The sequence below is a fragment of the Rana temporaria genome, chromosome 5 (assembly GCF_905171775.1).
Source record: "Rana temporaria chromosome 5, aRanTem1.1, whole genome shotgun sequence".
Classification (NCBI taxonomy): Eukaryota; Metazoa; Chordata; class Amphibia; order Anura; family Ranidae; genus Rana; species Rana temporaria.
In genome coordinates, this window is record NC_053493.1 from 21,525,464 (window position 1) to 21,548,279 (window position 22,816).

The 22,816-nt window shown below is 41.6% G+C and overlaps 1 protein-coding gene across 1 annotated transcript in view; it reads left to right on the forward strand.

The window, feature by feature from the left end:
• Nucleotides 1-22,816, forward strand: part of DGKB (diacylglycerol kinase beta) — a 664,259-nt gene that overhangs the window by 352,432 nt on the left and 289,011 nt on the right. The window contains exons 18-20 of the mRNA XM_040352255.1: nt 703-788; nt 4,332-4,421; nt 7,898-8,058. Coding sequence (XP_040208189.1) covers nt 703-788; nt 4,332-4,421; nt 7,898-8,058 — 337 coding nt within the window. The remainder of the gene's footprint in view (nt 1-702; nt 789-4,331; nt 4,422-7,897; nt 8,059-22,816) is intronic.

Here is a 22,816-nt window from a genome sequence, read left to right on the forward strand (position 1 = left end):
AGGCTGTCACTCAAGAAGGAACGCCGGCTCCCGAAGACCCATACCCGGAAGCGACGGAAGAAGATGCAGCTCGAAAACGGGTAAGTACTGCACCTATTTTAATATAAATAGCCGATTCCCCTAGACCGAACGAGCAGGAAGCTAAGGGGAGATTTTTTTTTTTTTTTTAAATGGGTGAACTCCCGCTTTAATAGCACAAGGAGAAATGGTTTCGTGCTCTGCAAACAACCGATCCTCCACGTCAGGTCCAACATACAATTTTTAGGTGGACTGGCCCTTTGTTTTTTTATCTCTCGCTACTTTTTTCTTTTGTACCTTTATCTGTAACATCATATGTATAACTTTTATATTTGTTTTACAATTGGGCTTAAATTAAGCTTGTATAGCTACAGTATGTATAGTATTACGGAAGACTAATGTAAAAATCAACTAGTTGAATAAAAAAAAAATGCATATAATTATTTTAATAGGTACATAAGTGAATATTGCCTTTAATATTTATTCATTTAACAAAAAAAAAAAATAGGATTTTTATAACAGCTTACCTGTAAAATCCTTTTATGTCCAGTTGTAAAAAAATATATAAAAGTTATATATGTGATGTTACAAAAAATGTTGCAAATATTAAATATACACCTTTGCTGAACCTTTTATTGCTGAACCTTCAGTGCCTTTATCGATTAAATATTTTTTGTCCTTCAGGCTGAACTTCTTTCGTGATGTTCCAGACTTCAGGGTTCTTGCTTGTGGTGGTGATGGAACAGTCGGTTGGATTCTTGATTGTATAGGTAGGAAGCAATTCTATATAATATCTCCTAGGCTTGAAATATAGGCAGTGGGCTAGATTCAGGTAGGGGGACGTAATTTTGTGCGGGCATAGCGTATCCTATTTACGCTACGCCTCCGCAACTTAGATGGGCAAGTGCAGTATTCACAAAGCACTTGCTCCGTAAGTTGCAGCGGCGTAGCGTAAATCAGTAAGCGCGCCAAATTCAAATTGAGAAGAGGTGGGCGTGTTTTATGTAAATAAAACATGACCCCACGTAAATGACGTCTTTAACGAACGGCGCATGCGCCGTTCGTGAAAGAATCCCAGTGCGCATGCTCGAAATTCCGCCGCAAATCGTCAATGCTTTCGACGTGGACGTAATTTACGCAAAGCCCTATTCGCGAATGACTTACGCAAACGACGTAAAAAATGTAAAACTCGACGCGGGAACGACGTCCATAATTAACATTGCGTACGCCTCAGAAGCAGGAGTAACGTTACGCCGGAAAAAGCCTTACGCAAACAACGTAAAAAATTCCGCGGGCGCACGTACATTTTTGAATCAGCGTATCCAGCGCATTTGCATATTCTACGCTGAAAATCTACGGAAGCGCCACTTAGCGGCCAGCGTAAATATGCAACTAAGATACGACGGCGTAAGAGACTTACGCCAGTCGGATCTTGGGCAAATTTCGGCGTATCTTGCTTTCTGAACACAGAAAGAAGATACGCCAGCGCAGATTTGAATTTACCCGTAAATTCTCTCTGAATTTTTAGGCAGAGGATTGATGGGCTTATTCTTTGTGATAAGATGAATTGTGTGGCAATGCATGATGTCTAAAGCCTCGTAAACACGATCAGACTTCCAGCAGACTTTTCCGTGGATTTTGGTCCGAAGGGCATTGGCCGTGAACTTGTTCTACATACAGACGGCACAACATTTTCAGCCAACAAAACCTAAATATGTGTTTTTAGCGCCACCCTTTGGGCAACTTCTGCTAATGTTGTCTTAATGTTTAACTTTGGTTCTGAACATGCGTGTTTGTACTTTGGATTTTAGTCTATCGGACTTGTGTACACATTTATTTCCAGACAGTTGGTGGGCATGAACAGCCAACATTTGTTGTCGTTAATTCAGCCAACAATTGTCTGATGGAGCATACACATGGTCGGATTATCCGACACAACACGTCTATCAGACAATTATGGCCATAAAATTGGATCGTGTGTATGATTACGAGTACAATTTCAAAGGTACAGTGTTGTACACAATTAAAGTGGTTGTAAACCCTTACAGACCACTTTATGTTACAGGTAAGCCTATAATAAGGCTTACCTGTAGCTACTAAGGATATCTCCTAAACCTGTACGTTTAGGAGATATCCCCCGTTCCCTGCATGTGCCAATGTTATCAGCACATGCACAGTGGGGCAAACTGAAGCAATGGCACATATGTGCCATAGCTTCAGTGACTGTGCCATTACCTTGCGGCTCCCGCTTGTATGTGCGGGAGCAACATCATCGCGGCTCCGGCCAATCACAGCGCCGGAGCCGCGACACCTGAAAGTTACCTCCGGGAGAGATGTCGCCAGGGATCACCAGCAGGAGAAAGGAGATCCTGATTCCCCTATATAGATATTTAGTTATTAGAGGGATCACCAGCAGCAGGAAGGAAGTACTAATTCCCCTATATAGATGTTTAGTTATCATTAGAGGGATCCCCTGTATGAGGAAGGAGGTCCTGATTGTTCTTTATAGATCTTTTTTATCACTAGAGGGATCACCAACAGGAGGAAGGAGGTTCTGATTCCTCTATATAGATCTTTATATCACTAGAGAGATCCCCTGTATGAGGAAGGAGGCCCTGATTCTTCGATATAGATGTTTAGTTATCATTAGAGGGATCCCCTGTATGAGGAAGGAGGTCCTGATTTTTCTTTATGGATCTTTTTTTATCACTAGAGGGATCACCAACAGGAGGAAGGAGGTTCTGATTCCTCTATATAGATCTTTATATCACTAGAGAAATTCCCTGTATGAGGAAGGAGGCCCTGATTCCTCGATATAGATGTTTAGTTATCATTAGAGGGATCCCCTGTATGAGGAAGGAGGTCCTGATTTTTCTTTATGGATCTTTTTTATCGCTAGAGGGATCACCAGCAGCAGGAAGGAAGTACTAATTCCCCTATATAGATGTTTAGTTATCATTAGAGGGATCCCCTGTATGAGGAAGGAGGTCCTGATTTTTCTTTATGGATCTTTTTTATCGCTAGAGGGATCACCAGCAGCAGGAAGGAAGTACTAATTCCCCTATATAGATGTTTAGTTATCATTAGAGGGATCCCCTGTATGAGGAAGGAGGTCCTGATTGTTCTTTATAGATCTTTTTTTATCACTAGAGGGATTACCAACAGGAGGAAGGAGGTTCTGATTCCCCTATATCGATCTTTATATCACTAGAGAGATCCCCTGTATGAGGAAGGAGGTCCTGATTGTTCTTTATAGATCTTTTTTATCACTAGAGGGATCACCAGCAGGAGAAAGGAGGTTCTGATTCCTCTGTATAGATTTTTATATCACTAGAGGGATCACCAGCAGGAGGAAGAAGGTCCTGATCCCTCTTTATAGAGCTTTAGTTATCACTCTTCTGAATGATCTTGAGTTGTAAGTGAGGTACCCCAAGGCTCTGTTCTGGCACCAATTCTGTTTAACTTGTTCAAAAAAACGGTTGAGATAAATAGTTCAATCTCCGTTTTCGTCGGGCGTTTTAAAGTTAAGTAGGGTAATTACCCCACTATAGGATATAGCAACTTTACAAGAAGACCTTGATAAAATAGAGGGGTGGGCAACTACATGGCAAATGAAGTTCAATGTTGCAAAATGTATACAGTAGTAATGCGCTTGGGGGGCTAAAATTACGATAGATAAGGGTCTGGTATGGATCGTGGGGTTATTCTCTCGCCATTTAAAAAGAAAATGGTTTGGGGTTCCCATGCCATGTTTTTTTTATATTTTGGTGTGGGGTTCCCCTCAAAATCCATAGTAGACCCGAAGGGCCTGGTATGGATTGAGGGGTGACCCCACACCATTTTGTTTTTACATTTGGGTGTGGCATTCCCCTTAAAATCCATACCAGACCTAAGGATCTGGTATGGGTTTGGGGGGGGCATTGCATTTTTTTTAATAAATTATGGCATGGAGTTCCTCTCAAAGACCATACCAGACTTGAAGCCCTCACCATGTCTTTTTTTTTGCCGCCACTTATTTTGTTTACATTCTGACACTGACGTCAGATGCGTCTTGAATGTGGAGGCTGCCCACACCTTCACAACCGGTTATTCCGAATTAAACCAAAGGAATGCCGAAGATACAAAAGGAGTTCCAAAAACAAATTGGTTCAACTAACGAATGCATCCAAAACGAAGTTTTTCAATTTACGAATGCATCAGAAACTAAAACGAAAATTTGCACTGTGCACATGTCTACCGTGTATGATCATCTTTTCCTGATGTATATTGTTTGTATTTTAAATGATAAATATCGTGTTTCTTCTGTTAAACAGATAAAGCCAATTTGGTGAAGCAACCCCCGGTGGCGATCCTACCTCTTGGTACCGGCAATGATTTGGCAAGATGCTTGAGGTGGGGAGGAGGTAAAAGGAATATATTTTTTATAACTTTAGAAGCATGTCATTATAAACATGGCAAGTGTTTGCGTAAAAAAGTGCAATTGTTGTCCTTTGCTAAAAGTCCAACAGCTTGATTGTTATCAGACCTTTAACCACTTGCTTACTGGGCACATATACCCCCTTCCTGCCCAGGCGAAATTTCAGCTTTCAGCGCTGTCACGCTTGCGCGGTCGTTCGACGTGACTCCCAAACAAAATTGACGTCCTTTTTCCCCCACAAATAGAGCTTTCTTTTGGTGGTATTTGATAATCTCTGCAGGTTTTTATTTTTTGTGATATAAACAAAAATAGAGCAACAATTTTGAAAAAAACAACATTTTTTTTACGTTTTGCTATAATAAATATCCAATAAAAAAATATTTGCAGTTTAGGCCGATACGTCTTCTACATATCTTTGGAAAAATAAAAATCGCAATAAGCGTATGGTGATTTGTTTGCGCAAACGTTATAGCGCCTACAAAATAAGGGATAGAATTATGAATTTTTTTTTTATTATTATTATTTTACTAGTAATGGCGGCGATCTGTGATTTTTGTCAGGAATGCGATATTACAGCGGACACATCGGACACTTTTGACACATTTTTGGGACCATTCACATTTATACAGCCAACAGTGCTATAAATATGCACTGATAACTGTATAATGTGACTGGCAGGGAAGGGGTTAACACTAGGGGCGAGGAAGGGGTTAATGTGTGCCCTGCATAGTGTTTCTACTTGTGGGGAACACACAGAGATCCATGTCCCTGTCTTACACACAGAGATCCATGTCCCTGTCTCTGTGACTGCTGATCGCGGGTGCCCGACGGACATCGCGTGTCTAAAATTATATAGGCACACTCAGTGGACACTAAGGGCTAGATTCAGATAGCCCTGCGTAATGTTGTGCAGGCGTAACGTATCTCCGGTACGTTACGCCGCCGTAAATTAGGGCGCAAGTTCCGTATTCTGAAAGAACTTGCGGCGTAACATATGTGCTCCGGCGTAAGCCCGCCTAATTCAAATTTGGATGATGTGGGCGTGTTTTATTCAAATATAGTGTGACCCCACATATTTGACGTTTATTACGAACGGCGCATGCGCCGTTCGTAAAAGAATCCCAGTGCGCATGCTCGAAATTCCGCCGCAAATCGTCAATGCTTTAGACGTGAACATAACTTACGTACAGCCCTATTCGCGAACGACTTACGCAAACGACGTAAACATTTCAAAATTCGACGCGGGAACGACGTCCATACTTAACATTGCATACGCCTCATATAGCAGGAGTAACCTTACGCCGGAAAAAGCCTAACGTAAACGACGTAAAAAAATGTGCCGGGCGTACATACGTTTGAGAATCGGCGTATCTACCTAATTAGCATATTCCTCACGTAAATCGACGGAAGCGCCACCTAGCGGCCAGCGTAAAATTGCAATTAAGATACGACGGCGTAAGAGACTTACGCCGGTCGGATCTTAGTCAAATCTATGCGTAACTGATTCTAAGAATCAGGCGCATAGATACGACGCTGCAACTCAGAGATACGACGGCGTATCTGGAGATACGCCGTCGTATCTCCTTACTGAATCTCGCCCAAACTGTATAGCTGTTTCCTTTTCAATCTGTGCCTCCTTTCTGAGCAATCAGTTGCGGAGCCTAGAAAACTATTTGGGAATGTCAGAGACCCCTCTATCCCCATACTGATGTCACGAAAGGTATCCGATCTGTCAATTGGCAAGATAAACCAACATGATGGCCATGAATATATAAACTCAGCCAGCAGTAAAAGGACTTCTTCAGGGCTCCACAATCATTAGCATTCACCAACCCTTCTGAATAGCTTCTGGAGGTTCCAGAAAAGATTGATTAACCACTAGCCGACCGCGCACCGCCGTTCTACGTCGGCAGGTCGGCTCGGCTGGGCGAGAGCACGTAGTATAACGTCCTCTCTCTCAGCCGCCACTAGGGGCGCAGGCGCACGCGCGCCCCCCGCTCGCCCCCGACTCCCGTGCGTGTGCCCGGGGCGCGATCGCCGCCGGGCACACGCGATCACTCGGTACAGAGCGGGGACCGGGAGCTGTGTGTGTAAACACACAGCTCCCGGTCCTGTCAGCGGGGGAAACGCTGATCTTCTGTTCATACAATGTATGAACAGAAGATCAGTGTTTCCCCTAGTGAGGCCACCCCCCCCACAGTAAGAACACACAAGGGACATACTTAACCCCTTCCCCGCCCCTTAGTGTTAACCCCTTCACTGCCAGTGTCATTTTTATAGTAATCCAATGCATTTTTATAGCACTGATCGCTATAAAAATGGCAATGGTCCCAAAAATGTGTCAAAAGTGTCCGAAGTGTCCGCCATAATGTCGCAATACCGAAAAAAAACGCTGATCGCCGCCATTACTAGTAAAAAAAAAATATTAATATAAATGACATAAAAATACCCCCTATTTTGTAAACGCTATAACTTTTGCACAAACCAATTAATAAACGCTTATTGCGATTTTTTTTTTACGAAAAATATGTAGAAGAATACGTATCGGCCTAAACTGAGGAAAAAAAATGTTTTTTTATATATTTTTGGGGGATATTTATTACAGCAAAAAGTAAAAAATATTAACTTTTGTTTATAGCGCAAAAAATAAAAAACGCAGAGGTGATCAAATACCACCAAAAGAAAGCTCTATTTGTGGGAAAAAAAGGACGCCAATTTTGTTTGGGAGCCACGTCGCACAACCGCGCAATTGTCTGTTAAAGCGACGCAGTCCCGAATCGCAAAAAGTACTCTGGTCTTTGGGCAGCAATATGGTCCGGGGGTTAAGTAGTTAAAGAAAGGTAGATGAATGTATGTGCTCCTTTTCTACGTTTACAGCATTGAGTGTGCCTATATAATTCTAGGCAGCAACACCTTCCCTTTAATAGCCTGCAAATCTCAGCCTTTGAGCTTCTAATGTTTTTTATTTGACATTCCACATTTTTAACATCCATCTGAAGAGGAAAACAGGTATTACGGCCACTCAGGTGGACTTCAGGTAATGCAGGAAGAGCTTCAAGGACCCACAGATCCGTGAGAGACCAATGAGACACAGGGAAACAGATCTGAGTGTGTTCATAAGATCTCTGGTCTTTATTTAGTACCACAGAGGCTTATATGCAGAAGAAAGAAAGGAAGGGCTGTGTTTTAATGCATAGGTTTCTAAAAGTTATACAAACTCAGTACTTTCTTATCATGATTTAAACTGCTGACTTTAGTTAACAAGAACTAGCTGATGATTTTGCTTATACAACAGGCTGCTCCATGAATCAGCTTAACCACAATGACTCACAGGGTGTGTTTCTATGCAAACTGTCAGTTATGTCAAAACACATACATTCAAAAGTTAATTTATGCTTAAAGAAAATGGAGTCAGTTATTTATACATTCTATTACACCGTCCACCTGCTTTTCTTTCTACAGGTTATGAGGGTGAGAACCTCCTAAAGTCTCTTAAAGACATAGAGAATGGGACAGCCGTTCTGCTGGACCGATGGAGGATAGACGTTATCCCCAATGACAAAGATGAAAAAGGAGATCCAGTGCCTTACTCTATCATAAACAATTACTTTTCTATCGGAGTGGTAAGATTTTTTTTTCATTATTATTTTAAGCGTCTGGCTCGGGGTGAATTTTTTATATTATTTATTTTATTATTATTTTATATTAAAAGCGGTATCCCCGAGCTAGACTCGGGATCGCATTGCAGCATACAGGAAGAGTTACTTACACATGTACACACTGAAATATTTTGTTTCATAATTTCGTTTTCATCCGAAGAATCTTTAAAGAATCTTTAAAAAAAAAAAAAATCTCTATGTCGAATCTTCATGTCTCTCTACTGTATGTCAAATCTTCATGTCTCTCTATGTCGAATCTTCATGTCTCTCTATGTCGAATCTTCATGTCTCTCTATGTCGAATCTTTTCTCTCTATGTCGAATCTTCATGTCTCTCTATGTCGAATCTTTTCTCTCTATGTTGACTCTTCCTCATGTCTCTATAATGTCGAATCTTTTCTCTCTATGTCGAATCTTTTCTCTCTATGTTGACTCTTCTTCATGTCTCTATAATGTCGAATCTTTTCTCTTTATGTAGAATAATATTGGACTAATAGAGTTAAGGTTAGGCACATTCGACCGCAACGAAAATGAAAATAAAGCATTTGTTTATGTCGGATCTTTCGTTTTTCGTTTTCTGTGCTTTCGTTATGGTTTGTTAAAACGATAACGAAAATACCTAAAATTCGGATGAAAATGCATTCGGACGAAAACGAATGCACATGTCTATTACTTACCTTGTCCCTGGATCCTGCGATGTGTCCCCGCTGTGTGTTCGGGCTCCTCCGCTGTGTCTCCTCGCTCGATTCACAGTGCCCCCGAGCTCCGCTCCCTTCGACGTTACGACGCACGGGGACAGAGTTCTGCGCCAAATTCAAAAAGTGAAACACACAATACACATACAGTATACTGTAATCTTACAGATTACAGTACTGTATAAAATAATTATACATCCCCTTTGTCCCTAGTGGTCTGCCCAGTGTCCTACATGTTCTTTTATATTATAAAAACTGTTCTTTCTGCCTGGAAACTGTAGATTGTCCATAGCAACCAAAAGTGTACCTTTACATCAGAAGTGCTTTTAGAGCAGCTAAAAAACAGCGATAATAAATTATAATCACTTGCAGAATTGAGCGATAGCGATTTGTGGGGAAATTCATCATCAAACAATAAAAGTAATGACAGCGACAATTCTGCAACTGAGCAAATTTCAGTGTTTTTGATTTGAGTACATTATTGAATAATTTTTATTATTATTATATTAATATTTGTTATAATTATTTATAGTTATTTTTTATATTCTAATTTATGATTTTGTGTTTCAAACTTTATCATACCCGGGATGTCTACTAGACTCTTGGTTGGACGGATTTAAGTGATTTATTCCTAAGAATTGCTGGCCTACAACACAAAACGCCAGATTTCCATGCAAAATAATTGTACCGCTTTCAGCACCTGAAACCAGAAGGAATCATACCGCCAGGGAGGTTAAAGTAGAAGTTCAGCCAAAAACTAAAATCTCCAAATTGACTTGCAGCCACAATCTAAAGGCCCATACACACGATTGGACTTTTTGACAACAACGGTCCGACGAATGTGTTTTATCGGAAAATCCGACCGTCTGTATGCTCCATCGGACAATTGTTTTCGGTTTTTCAACGGACAAATGTTCACTGTGCATGCCCTCAAACTTTCCGACTATAAATGTCCAATGGAGGATCATCCGATCGTGTGTACACAAGTCCATCGGACTAAAGTCCAAATTACAAACACGCATGCTCAGAACCAATTCTAAACATCAGACAACAATAGCAGAAGTTGCCCAATGGGTGGTGGTAAAGAGCTGAAAAACCATGTGGTTTGGTGAAAGTTGGCTGAAAAAGTTCTGCTGTGTGTATGCAGAACAAGTTCACGGCCAACGCTCCTTCAGAAAAAAATCCACGTAAAAGTCTGATGGAAGTCCGATCGTGTTTATGAGGCTTTAGACTATCCTATCTAGTTCTGTAAAGCAAAAATCACTATGCATACCTTTTCTGAAGCCGTTCAAGTCCGGTCCCACGCTGAGCTGTCAGCGGCGGCTTCTCTCTTTAAGTGGGTGCAGAAGAGGCAGCCGACAATGGAACTCCCGTAGTAACTCTATGGGTGATGTCACTTCCCAGGCAGGGGAAGGGAGCAGTTCCAGTATATGCCACCTCCGCCACCCCTCCTGTACAGGTGTAAAACTGAATGTGACAAGGAGGCTGCATGGGCCCCCTGGAACATGGGTGGGGTCACCATTGTGACCCCCTGAAGCTATGCTAGTGCTCCAGACCCCTATAAACAAAGAAATTGTGATGCCCTGTTCTGCTGGTCCATACCCAGAAAATACACAGCCTTGGAGTGAGTATCCATCATAATGCTCACAAGAAGTAGTAGTAGTCCAAATCAGGAGAGAAGCCTAGAGTGACAACCTCAGCTTAGCTTCCTCCATAGATACAGAGGAAGAGTCACATAGCCACCAAGGGACAGGAAGTGTGTTATTTTTAGGATTACTGGGTGAAAATAAAGCCAATGAAGCTTGAGAAACAAACATGAACACAGCCACCATACCAAAGACTAGTGGACAATACACTTTAAGCTTCATGGTTAATATACACTATATTGTCAAATGTATTTGGACGCCTGCCTTTACACACACATGAACTTTGTTTGTTTGAAATGGCATCCCCAGTCTTAGTCCATAGGGTTCAATATTGAGTAGGCCAACCCTTTGAAGCTATAACAGCTTCAACTCTTCTGGGAAAGCTGTTCACAAGGTTTAGGAGGTTCTCTATGGGAATGTTTGACCATTCTACCAGAAGTGCATTTGTGAGGTCAGGCACTGATATTGGACGAGAAGGCATGGCTAGTAGTCTCTGCTCTAATTCATCCCAAAGGTGTTCTATCGGGTTGAGGTCAGGCCTGTTAAGTTACTTCAATCCCAAACTCACTCATCCATGGTCTTGGTTTGGTCAACTGAGTAAAATAGTTGCACAGTAATTTTTTTGGTCACCATTGAATGTTGTTTATCAAGTTCAAGTGTTCATTGCAGACTTCCATTCCATAATTATACAACAGACCCTACACTCCACCATCAAAGAGAGCATGCTTAGTCTTTAGGGACAATTTGCCAGAAGAAGGCCCTTTGGTTGACTCAGCTAAGTGTAAAAAAGTTGTTCTGTAACTCAGTGGCGGCTGGTGCTCAAAATTTTTCGGGGGGTGCAAACGAAAATAAATAAATTAATTGCAGCCTCACTGTGCCCATCAAATGCAGCCACTGTGCCATCAATTGTCACCACTGTGCCATTCCATTAAACGCAGCCACTGTGCCATCAATTTATCACCACTGTGCCATGCCATCAAACGCAGCCACTGTGCCATCAATTGTCACCACTGTGCCATTTCTTCAAATGCAGTCACTATGCCATCAATACGCACCATTGTGCCTTGCCATCAACACAGCCACTGTCCCATGCCATCAAACGCAGCCACTGTCCCATGCCATCAAACGCAGTCACTGTGCCATGCCATCAAACTCAGCCACTGTGCCATCAATTGTCACCACTGTGCCATGCCATCAAAAGCAGCCACTGTGCCCCTCAATTGTCGCCACTGTGCCCTTTAATTGTTGCCACTGTGCCCATTGTCACCACTGTGCCCTTTGTCGCCACTGTGCTCTTTGTCACCACTGTACCTATTGATGCCACTGTGCCCTTTGTCGCCTCTGTGCCCTGTAAAATGCACTTACCTTTCTGCTTCCACGTCCCTCGATGTCTTCTCCCGCCCTCGATGACGCTTCAGCCAATCAGATTACTGATAACCAGAATTGGCGAACCTGATTGGCTGAGACGGCCGTCAGTCTTATCCAAAGAACCCACCCCCCGTAAGCTTCCGGGAGACGAGGGCTGTACTCGGAAAGCCTATCAGAGCACTTCCGCACAGCCAACCAGCTGCCGTTATTCAGGTAACCGGCGCCCAAGTTCTGCCCATTTGAATAGACCAGCGGCAGCTGGCAACAATAACATACATTCATGCAATGCATGAATGTATGTTATTTGCGAGAGCCAGAGGGGGCGGCGCTGCAGTAAGTATTAGGAAAAACAACATTTTAAGGAAATAAAAAATTCTTAAAGGGCCCTTTTTTTTTTGTGACTACAGGAGGGGGGGGGGGGGGGAGGCGGCGCCCGGGCACCCCCTATGGACGGGCCGCCACTGCTGTAACTTTATCTTCACTATTGGTTGTTCAGCAAAAAGTTGGCCCGTTCATTGCAGACTCTCATTCTATCATTGCATTACAGCAGACCCTGCCGCAGAGATTGATGGTAACCTAGGAAGATACATTTTTTTTCCAGTTTAGCACAGTTGGTATGATTACAGGATCAGGTTAGCTGTTAACTGATTGATTTTAGCAGCTGCCAAGAGTTACTTTTGAAGTTCAAGGGAATTTAAAGGACAGAAATTTTGCTGAACCTTGTTGAATATTTGAATAAGGCTAAGGTGAAAAAAAAAAAAATTACCGCTTTAATAAACTAGCCCATGGGTTAGGCTTTACTATTTAGACCAAATATTTATTTCTTTTGGGTTTCTGACCTTGTAAAAGGGCCACAACAATTTAACCATAGAATAAAATAATTTCCAAAATGATTCAAAAATCAAAGCAACACTTGTACTTCTAGGCCAATCTACATTTTCTGCATTTAAAGAGAGAGCCGTACATCTACTTAAGCATGAAAAAAAAAAAAAAAGTGTACCCTGCCCTATTTTACAATTGGCTGTTAGCATGGAAATATGTCCCTACTTTTCTGGTAATAAGATATGAACAAAGGGAAGTCTTTTCAATATTTCCTTACTACAGTTTTTTCGCAAAATGTTAAGTAAGCTTTTAAATCCAGGTTGTAATCTGCATAGTGAGACAAAATACAAAAATGTGAAGATAAAAATATTTTTCGGTATATAATTGGCATTTATCCTATGTCTATTAAGATGAAATATCACGATGATGTGAGCTGGGGAATTGGGTCATGGGCTTTGTATCCTCTTTGAAAAAACATTCTCTAGTGCAAATGAGACCTCAAGGTCTCATTTTGCATTTGACACTTTAATATGTTATAAAGGAGGTAATAATATCACCCGTGCTTTTTGGCAACATGCAAGCGGTACATAGATTTGTAGAGAATTTTTTTTTGTATTAACAGAACAGGTAAGAAAGGTTCTCTAGATCACAACTAAACCGAAGAGTGAAATTTTGCAGCTAATTTGATTAATTTGTTTCATAGTTAAAATAACTTGGCACAAAAAAAAAAGTACCAAACTGCTTTAAACTAATTTTAAAAAGAGCTAAACATAAACAGAAGATTTGCTAAATAATCTATATCGCTTAAACTGTATAAGTGACAATAGGAACCCCCACAATAGAAAGATGGAACCTTTTTGTTGAAGAATTGTAATGACTTTCAGTCAACTGAAATATTTTTTTAAAGCCTAAATTGGGGATCACTCTGGTTTCCAATTACCAGGGGGGACAAGAGTTGCAGTTGAAATTGAGAGGCACCAGAATGATATAGGTAGATTCAGAAAGAGTTAGGCCGGCTTATCAGTAGATAAGCCGACCTAACTCAGAATCTACGCCGCCATATGTTTAAGTGTATGCTCAAACAGAGATACGCTTAAACATATCTAAGATAGGCCGGCTTGCGCCGTCCAATCTTAGATTGCAATTTTTCGGATGGCCGCTAGGTGGCGCTTCCATCGCGGCCGGCGTAGATTATGTAAATGAGCTTGTACGCCGATTCACGAACATACGCCAGGCCGCCGCAGTCGAATTACGTCGTTTCCGTAAGGCCTTAGGCGGCCTAAAGTTATTCCACCTATGAGGTGGAATAACAATGTTAAAGTATGGCCGCCGTTCCCGCCGCGAGGTTCGAATTTTTTACATTGTTTGCGTAAGTCGTCCGTGAATCGGGAGTTACGTCGTTTACGTCCACGTCGAAATCAATAGGCCCGTACGGCGTACTTAGCTGCAATGCGCACTGGGAAATGTAGTCGCCCGGCGCATGCGCAGTTTAAAAAAACTTCAAAAACGTGAGGTCAAGCCTCATTGGCATTAAACACGCCCCCCTCCAACCCATTTGAATTAGGCGCCCTTACGCCCGCTCGTTTTAGGCTACACCGCCGTAAATTAGCAGGTAAGTATATTGAGAATCATTACTAGCCTAGCTAATTTACGGCGGTGTAGCCTAAACAGGCTACGCTACGCTGCCCTAAAGTTAATCCATTGTACCTGAATCTACCTAATAATGTACAGAATTAGGCCTCGTACACACGACCGAGTTTCTCGGCAAAAACCAGCAAGAACCTTGCTGGGAGATATTTTTTTGCCAAGGAAACCGGTCGTGTGTACATTTTCGTCGAGGAAACTGTCGAGAACCTCAACGAGCAAAAAAGAGAGCAAGTTCTCTATTTCCTTCGACGGGAGTCTGATTTGGCTCGTCGAGTTTCTGGTCGGGCTGGTTTTCGACGAGAAACTCGAACGTCTGTATGCTAAGAAACCCGCGCTTGCTCAGATTAAAGTATGAGACGGGAGTAAAAGTAGCATTTGTAATGGAGATAACACATTTTTAAAGCTGTAACAGACTGAAAAGTGCAAATCGTCTCTTACCAAACTTTTATTTAACACGCAAACACATGAAATTAGAAAAAGCAGCCCCAAAAGTTTAGCCAGTGGAATCGAACTTCCCCTGCCGTTGTATGTGTTGTATGTCACCGCGTTTGAGAACGAGGAGATTTTGGCTTGACTGTGTGTACGCAAAGCAAGCTTGTCGAGTTCCTCGACAAGCCTAACAAGGAACTCGACGAGGAAAACGATGTGTTTCGCCCGTCGTGTGTACGAGGCCTAACACTCTCTTCCCTACATCTACTAATACACTATATTGTCAAAAGTATTGGGACACCTGCCTTTACACAAACTTTAATGGCATCCCAGTCTTTGTCCGTAGGGTTTAGTATTGAGTTGGCCCACCCTTTACAGCTATAAGAGCTTCACCTCTTCTGGGAAGGCCGTCCACAAGGTATAGGAGGGTGTCTATGGGAATGTTTGACCATTCTTCCAGAAGAGCATTTGTGAGGTCAGGCACTGATGTTGGATAAGAAGGCCCGGCTCGCAGTGTTCGCTTTAATTCATCGAAAAAGGTGTTCTATCAGGTTGAGGTCAGGGCTCTGTGTAGGCCAGTCAATTTCCTTCACCCCAAACTTGCTCATCCATGTCTTTATGCACCTTACTTTGTGCACTAGTCCAAATCATTTGGTGAGGGGGTGGATTATGGTGGGGGGTTGTTTTTCAGGGGTTGGGTTTGGCCCCCTAATGCCGCGTACACACGATCGGTCCATCTGATGAAAACGGTCTGATGGATTTTTCCATCGGTTAACCAATGAAGCTGACTGATGATCAGTCGTGCCTACACACCATTAGTAAAAAAACTGATCGTGTCAGAACGCATGACGTAAAACACAATGACGTGCTGAATAAAATGAAGTTCAATGCTTCCAAGCATGCGTCGACTTGATTCTGAGCATGCGTGGATTTTTAACCGATGGACGTGCCTACAAACGATCGTTTTTTTCTATCGGTTAGGTATCCATTGGTTAAATTTAAAACAAGATTGAATTTTTTTAACTGATGGATAAATAACCGATGGTGCCTACACACGATCGGTTTGGTCTGATGAAAACGGTCCATCAGACCGTTCTCATCGGTTTGACCAATCGTGTGTACGCGGCATTAGTTCCAGTGAAGGGAACTCTAATGCCCTGTACACACGATCGGTTCATCCGATGAAAACGGTCTGATGGATTTTTTCTTTCATCAGTCTTGCCTACACACCATCAGTTAAAAAAACGATTGTGTCAAAACGCGGTGACGTAAAACACAACGACGTGCTGAGAAAAAAGAAGTTCAATGCTTCCGAGCATGTGTCGACTTGATTCTGAGCATACGTTGATTTTTAACCGGTGGATTTCCCCACAGACGATCGTTTTTTTCTATCGTTTTTTTAACCATCGGATAATTTTAAAACAGGTTTTAAGTTTTTTCACCGATGGGAAAAAAACTGATGGGGCCCACACACGATCGGTTCATCCGATGAAAACGGTCCATCAGACCGTTTTCATTAGACGAACCGATCGTGTGTACGCGACATTAAAGTGTAGCATACAAAGAAATTTTGGACAATTTTATGCTCCCAACTTTATGGGAAAAGTTTGGAGATGACCCCTTCCTGTTTCAATCAAGGTCCATAAAGAATGGTTTAAGCTGCAAAGGGTGGACAAACTCAATATTAAACCCTGCGGACTAAGACAGGCCATGTCAGGCTGGGTTCACATCGCAGCACGGAATGGCTCACAGCAGGGGTCCGGTGCGTCCCAGTTCACCGTTTCAGGTCAGATTTCAGCCCACATTTTGGGCTGAATTCGGACCTGAAATGGACCAGAAGAAGCACAGGACTCCGGAGCCGCTCCGGAGATGTGTGAACCACCTCCACAGAGCCGATCACAATCTCCTGACATGCAGATTGAATGCAGGGAAAACTGTGTCCAATTCGCAATAGTGTGAACCCAGCCTAATGTTCATGTGCGTGTGAAGGTAGGTGTCCCAATACTTTTGACAATATAGTGTATTTGGTATCTATTTACTCAACACAATGTCATCTTTTATATTTTACAAAAATAAATAAAAAATGAGGGTATTATATTATGCTTGTATTCTCTAATATTCATAGTTTAGTGTATTTATTCTATCGTGTATTTTTTTTTCCTGAAAAATGTGCATTTGGTAAACAGCTGCATAAATATCATGTGACGTGAAAAATTGAAACAGCCACCATTTTCTTATACAGGGCCTCTGTTTTCCGAAAATAATATTTTGGAGTTCTAAGTAGTAGCTGTCCAGCAAAAAAAAAAAAAATGCTGGGCCAGATCCAGAGAGAGAGTACGCCGGCGTATCTACTGATAACTCCGGCATACTTTCAAATTTCCCGCGTCGTATCTTTAGTTTGAATCCTCAAACCAAGATACGACGGCATCTGGGTTCGATCCGACAGGCGTGCGGCTTCGTACGCCTTCGGATCATAGATGCAATACTTCGGCGTCCGCTGGGTGGAGTTTGCGTCGTTTTCCGCGTCGGGTATGCAAATTAGCTATTTCTGACGATCCATGAACGTACGCGCGGCCGTCGCATTCTCTTACGTCGTCTCTAGTCGGCTTTTTCCGGCGTATAGTTAAAGCTGGTATTTTGCCGCGTATAGTGAGATTTGCCATGTTAAGTATGGCCGTCGATCCCGCGTCGAAATTTGAATTTTTTCTTTTTTTTTCGTAAGTCGGATCGGGATGGACGTAAGTCACATCTAAGTTTAAAAAATTACGTTGTTGCGACGTCATTTCGCGCAATGCACGGCGGGAAATTTCGAAACGGAGCATGCGCAGTTCATTCGGTGCGGGGACGCGCTTCATTTAAATGAATCACGCCCCTTAATCGCCGATTTGAATTCCGCCGCCAGAAATACACTACGCAGCCGTAACTTACGGTGCGAAATCTTTGAGAATTTGAAAGAACGGCAGGTAAGGTACGGCGGCGTAGCGTATCTCTGATACGCTGCGCCTATCCATTTCTATGTGGATCTGGCCCGCTGATTTTAACATGTGCGTAAAAAATCACAGCCGTCATGTGATGTAAATAGAGAGCCGGTTGCTAGGCGAACGTCTCTCCTCTCCTCCACACAGAAGTTGTCAGTGAGGAGAGCTGATCGCTGCAGCCGGCCGGTGATCAGTGAGTATGAGATGTTTTTTTACAGCTTTTTACACACTGATCACCAGCCTAGTGTCCCCACACATGTCCTCAAAACACATGTCCCCACACACATGTCCCCACACACAGTAAAAACACCTGTCTCCCACATATGTAACAGTAAAATCATATATCCCAATGATCATCTGCGCACATCTGTGCATGATCATCTGCATACATCTGTCCGTGATCACAAAAAAAAAACGATTATTATACACTTAACAGGATTTTTTTTACCAATGACATGTAGCAGAATACACTTTGGTTTAAATCTATGACAACATTGGATTTTATTGGATTTCTTGTAACCACTTAAGCCCCGGACCATTTTGTAGCTAAAAGACCAGGGCACTTTTTGAGATTCGGCACTGCGTAGCTTTAACTGACAATTGCGCGGTCGTGTGACGTGGCTCCCAAACAAAATTGGCGTCCTTTTTTTCCCACAAATAGAGATTTCTTTTGGTGGTATTTGATCACCTCTGCGTTTTTTATTTGTTGCGCTATAAACAAAAATAGAGCGACAATTTTGAAAAAAAAATAATATTTTTAACTTTTTGCTATAATAAATATCCCCCAAAAATAAATAAAAATATTTTTTTCCCTCAGTTTAGGCTGATACGTATTCTTCGACATATTTTTTGGTAAAAAAAACGCAATAAGCGTTTATTTATAGTTTAGCGTAAAAGTTATAGCGCCTACAATATAGGGAATAGTTTTATGGCATTTTTATTAATATTTTTTTTTTACAAGTAATGGCGGCGATCAGCAATTTTTATCATCACTGCGACATTATGGCGGACACATCGGACACTTTTGACACATTTTTGGGACCATTGTCATTTTTACAGCGATCAGTGCTATAAAAATGCACTGATTACTGTGAAAATGACACTGGCAGTGAAGGGGTTGGGCGCTGTAGGGGTTAAGTATGCCCTAGTGTGTGATTCTTACTGTAGGGGAGCGTGGCCTGGCGTGACACATCACTGATCGTCATTCCCTATGACAGGGAACAGACGATCACTGCCACTGCCACTAGGAAGAACGGGGAAAGGTTTGTTTACACTTACCTCTCCCTGTTCTTCAGCTCTGTGACCCGATCGCGGACACCGACGGCAATTGGGTGCGCCGGTCCCACGGGCGCGGTCACGACTGAGCTCTTAAAGGCAACCTGCCTGTACTTGCTTATGCCCAGCCGTGCCATTCTGCCAACGTATATTGTCGTGCAGCGGTCCTTAAGCGGTCAACCACTTAAGCCCCGGACCATTATGCAGGTAAAGGACCAGGCCCCTTTTTGCGTTTCGGCACTGCGTCGATTTACCTGACAATTGCCCGGTCGTGCGACGTGACTCCCAAACAAAATTGGCGTCCTTTTTTCCCCATAAATAGAGCTTTCTTTTGGTGGTATTTGATCACCTCTGCGGTTTTTATTTTTTGCGCTATAAACAAAAATAGAGCGACAATTTTGAAAAAAATTCAATATTTTTTACTTTTTGCTATAATAAATATCCCCCAAAAATATATAAAAAAACTTTTTTTTCCCTCAGTTTAGGCCGATACGTATTCTTCTACATAAGCGTTTATCGATTGGTTTGCACAAAATTTATAGCGTTTACAAAATAGGGGATAGTTTTATTGCATTTTTATTAATACATTTTTTTTTTTACTACTAATGGCGGCAATCAGCCATTTTTTTCGTGACTGCAATATTTTGGCGGACACATCGGACAATTTTGACACATTTTTGGGACCATTGTCATTTTCACAGCAAAACGTGCTATACAAATGCACTGATTACTGTGAAAATGACAATTGCAGTTTAGGAGTTAACCACTAGGGGGCGCTGACGGGGTTAAGTGTGACCTCATATGTGTTTCAAACTGTAGGGGGCGGGGCTGGACGTGTGACATCATTGATCGTCTTTCCCTATATCAGGGAACAGACCATCAATGACACTGCCACAGTGAAGAACGGGGAAGCTGTGTTTACATTCACCTCTCCCCATTCTTCAGCTCTGGTGACTGATCGCGGGACACCGACGGCGATCGGGTCCATGGGTCCTGTGGGCGCGGTCACAGAGCTTAGGACCGGGCGGCGAGCGCCCCCCCCCCCCCGGCTGGGCTTAAAGGGTCACTAAAGGAAAAAAATATTTTTGCTGAAATGACTGTTTACAGGGTATAGAGACATAAAAGTTAACTGATTCCTTTTAAAAATGATTAAAAATAGATTAAATTCAATCCTATAATGTGCCTCTAGTTTCACTTTCGGTTTTAAACTGGTTTCGTGTTTATGTGTTTTTAAAATGAATCTGATTGGTTCTGAGGAGTTTTAGACACACAGCTTGGACCACAGTGAGAAGCTCCCATGAGTTTTTTCATAAGGAGCCAGACAAGCAGGAAGTGTGGAGATCACAGCAGAATTACAGCTACTTCAAAGCAAAAACGAACAATGAGGACATGAAACCAGTACTGCAGTAAGGTAAAGGAAGCTATTTTTTTAAAAAAAAAAATTCCTTTAGTGACCCTTTAAAGAGACACGTACAGGTACGTGATTGTGCCCAGTAGTGCCGCTCTGCCGACGTATATCGGCGTGAATGGGTCCTTAAGTGGTTAAAATAGAAAGAAGAAAATAGTGGGCCAGATTCAGGTACCTGCGCCGTGGCGTAACATATTCCATTTACGTTAAACCGCCGCAAGTTTTCAGCGTAAGTGCTTGATTCACAAAGCACTTGCCTGTAAAATTGCGGCGGTGTAACGTAAAGGCGTCCGGCGCAAGCCCGCCTAATTCAAATGGGGCGTGTACCATTTAAATTAGGTGCGCTCCCACACCGGACGTACTGCGCATGCTCCGTTTTGAAATTCCCGCCGTGCTTTGCGTGAAGTGACGTCATTTTTTTGAACGGCAACGTGCGTAACGTACTTTCGTATTCCCGGACGTCTTATGCAAAAAAAAAAAAATTGAAATTCGACACGGGAACGACAGCCATACTTTAACATGGCTCGTCTAAAGTTAAGCCATGTAAAAACAGGCTTACCTTTGCGATGGGAAAAAATGACTAGCGACGACGTAACGAACGTGAAAACCTTTGTGGATCGCCGTAAAAGCTCATTTGCATACCCGACGCTGGAAAACGACATGAAATCCACCCAGCGGAGGCCGAAGTATTGCAGCCTAAGATCCAAAGGCGTACGAAGCCAAAAGCCGTCGTATCTTGTTTGTGAATCACAAATTAAGATACGACGCGGCAAATTTGAAAATACGCCGGAGTATCAGCAGATACTCCGGCGTATCTCTTTCGTGAATCTGGCCCATTGTTTTTTTCAAAATTTCTGCTCTTTTTTCGCTTATATCGCAAAATAAATAAATAAATGGAGTGATGAATAAATACCACCAAAAGAAAGCTCTATTTGTGTGAACAAAATGATAAATCTTTCATTTGGGTACAGCGTTGCATGACCGCGCAATTGTCACTAAAATTGCGAGAGCGCTGAAAGCTGAAAATTGGTCTGGGAAGGAAGGAGGTGAAAGTGCCCGGTATTGAAGTGGTTAAATCAGATTTAAATACTTCTGGGTTGCAGAATCCATTAAACTCATTTTAAGAAAAAGAGACTCATGACAAATAGTCAATATCTTAAACAGAAGGGGATTGTGGGGAAAATGATAGAAAATAAGGTTAAAACCAAAGTTTTCCTTGAAGTGAGCAGTAACAATAATCTTCAGGAACATTTCTGTACATTATATTTGAATCACTATCAGATGAATCACGGTAGGTCGCTGTGAGCTGCATTATCAGACATACGTAAAGCTCATCAAGTAATGATTTCCTTCTATGCTATGGCTCACTCAAATGGATTAAAGTGCTTTACTGTTTTTATATAAAAGTGGGAAAGGCGGAGGAGTGGGGGGGTTAAGACATTCTGTAAAACAGAGAATACGAATATTTGATATGATACAAAATGGCTTTTATTAATTGTTCTTATGAAGTTGGATTCAGGCTTCAAGCTCTTCTCTCTCATGCAAACAAATGTAAGAATTTACTTTTTCATTTTACTTCTTTTTTCAAAGTGCATCAGCGTGATAGCTTGAGAATCTGAAAAGCTCAAACTGGGTACTAGTCTAAAGAAAAGCCCAAATAAAGTGCAGCACTCAAAATGCTTACATAAAAAAAAAAAAACAACATTGAATTTTCCAAATGTCCCAAAAAAGAGTCCAGAAATTGTGAAGCCATCTGATGTGCCCAGAAAACAGACTTCAGTGTTTTCTTTCCACACTATCCACCCTTGGTGAGCACCAAACATGTGCACCGCCGACATTTTCTTTTATTTTTTTCCGTTTCCGTTTTAATTTTTAGTGTTTTTTTGTTTTGTTTATCGGATCATTCGTAGTGATCGGCATTCAATATTTAGATAATTTGTAACTTCAGATGCATTCAAATTCGTTACGTTCCATCCGTATAGATGCAGTATTCGTTATTTAGATAATTCTTAACTTTGGATGCATTCGTAATCGTTTTGTTCCATTCTTTTAGATGCAGCAATCATTATTTTGAATGATTCGTAACCTTGGCTAAATTCTTATTCGTTACGTTCAGTAACAGCCAAATTTGAAAGGAAATTCCAATACAATACCTATAATTTATTAATTTATAACTATTATTATAGTTTTTATTATTATTAACAAATAATAATAATAATAATAATATTAATAATAATAATAATAATATAATAATGGTTAATAATTCATTACGTTATTTAACAACCAAATTTGAAAGGAAATTCCAATACCTATAATTTATTAGTTTATAACTATTATTATAGTTTTTATTATTAACAAATAATGATAATAATATTAATAATAATACTATAATAATAGTTAATAATTCATTACGTTATTTAACAACCACATTTGAAAGAAAATTCCAATACCTATA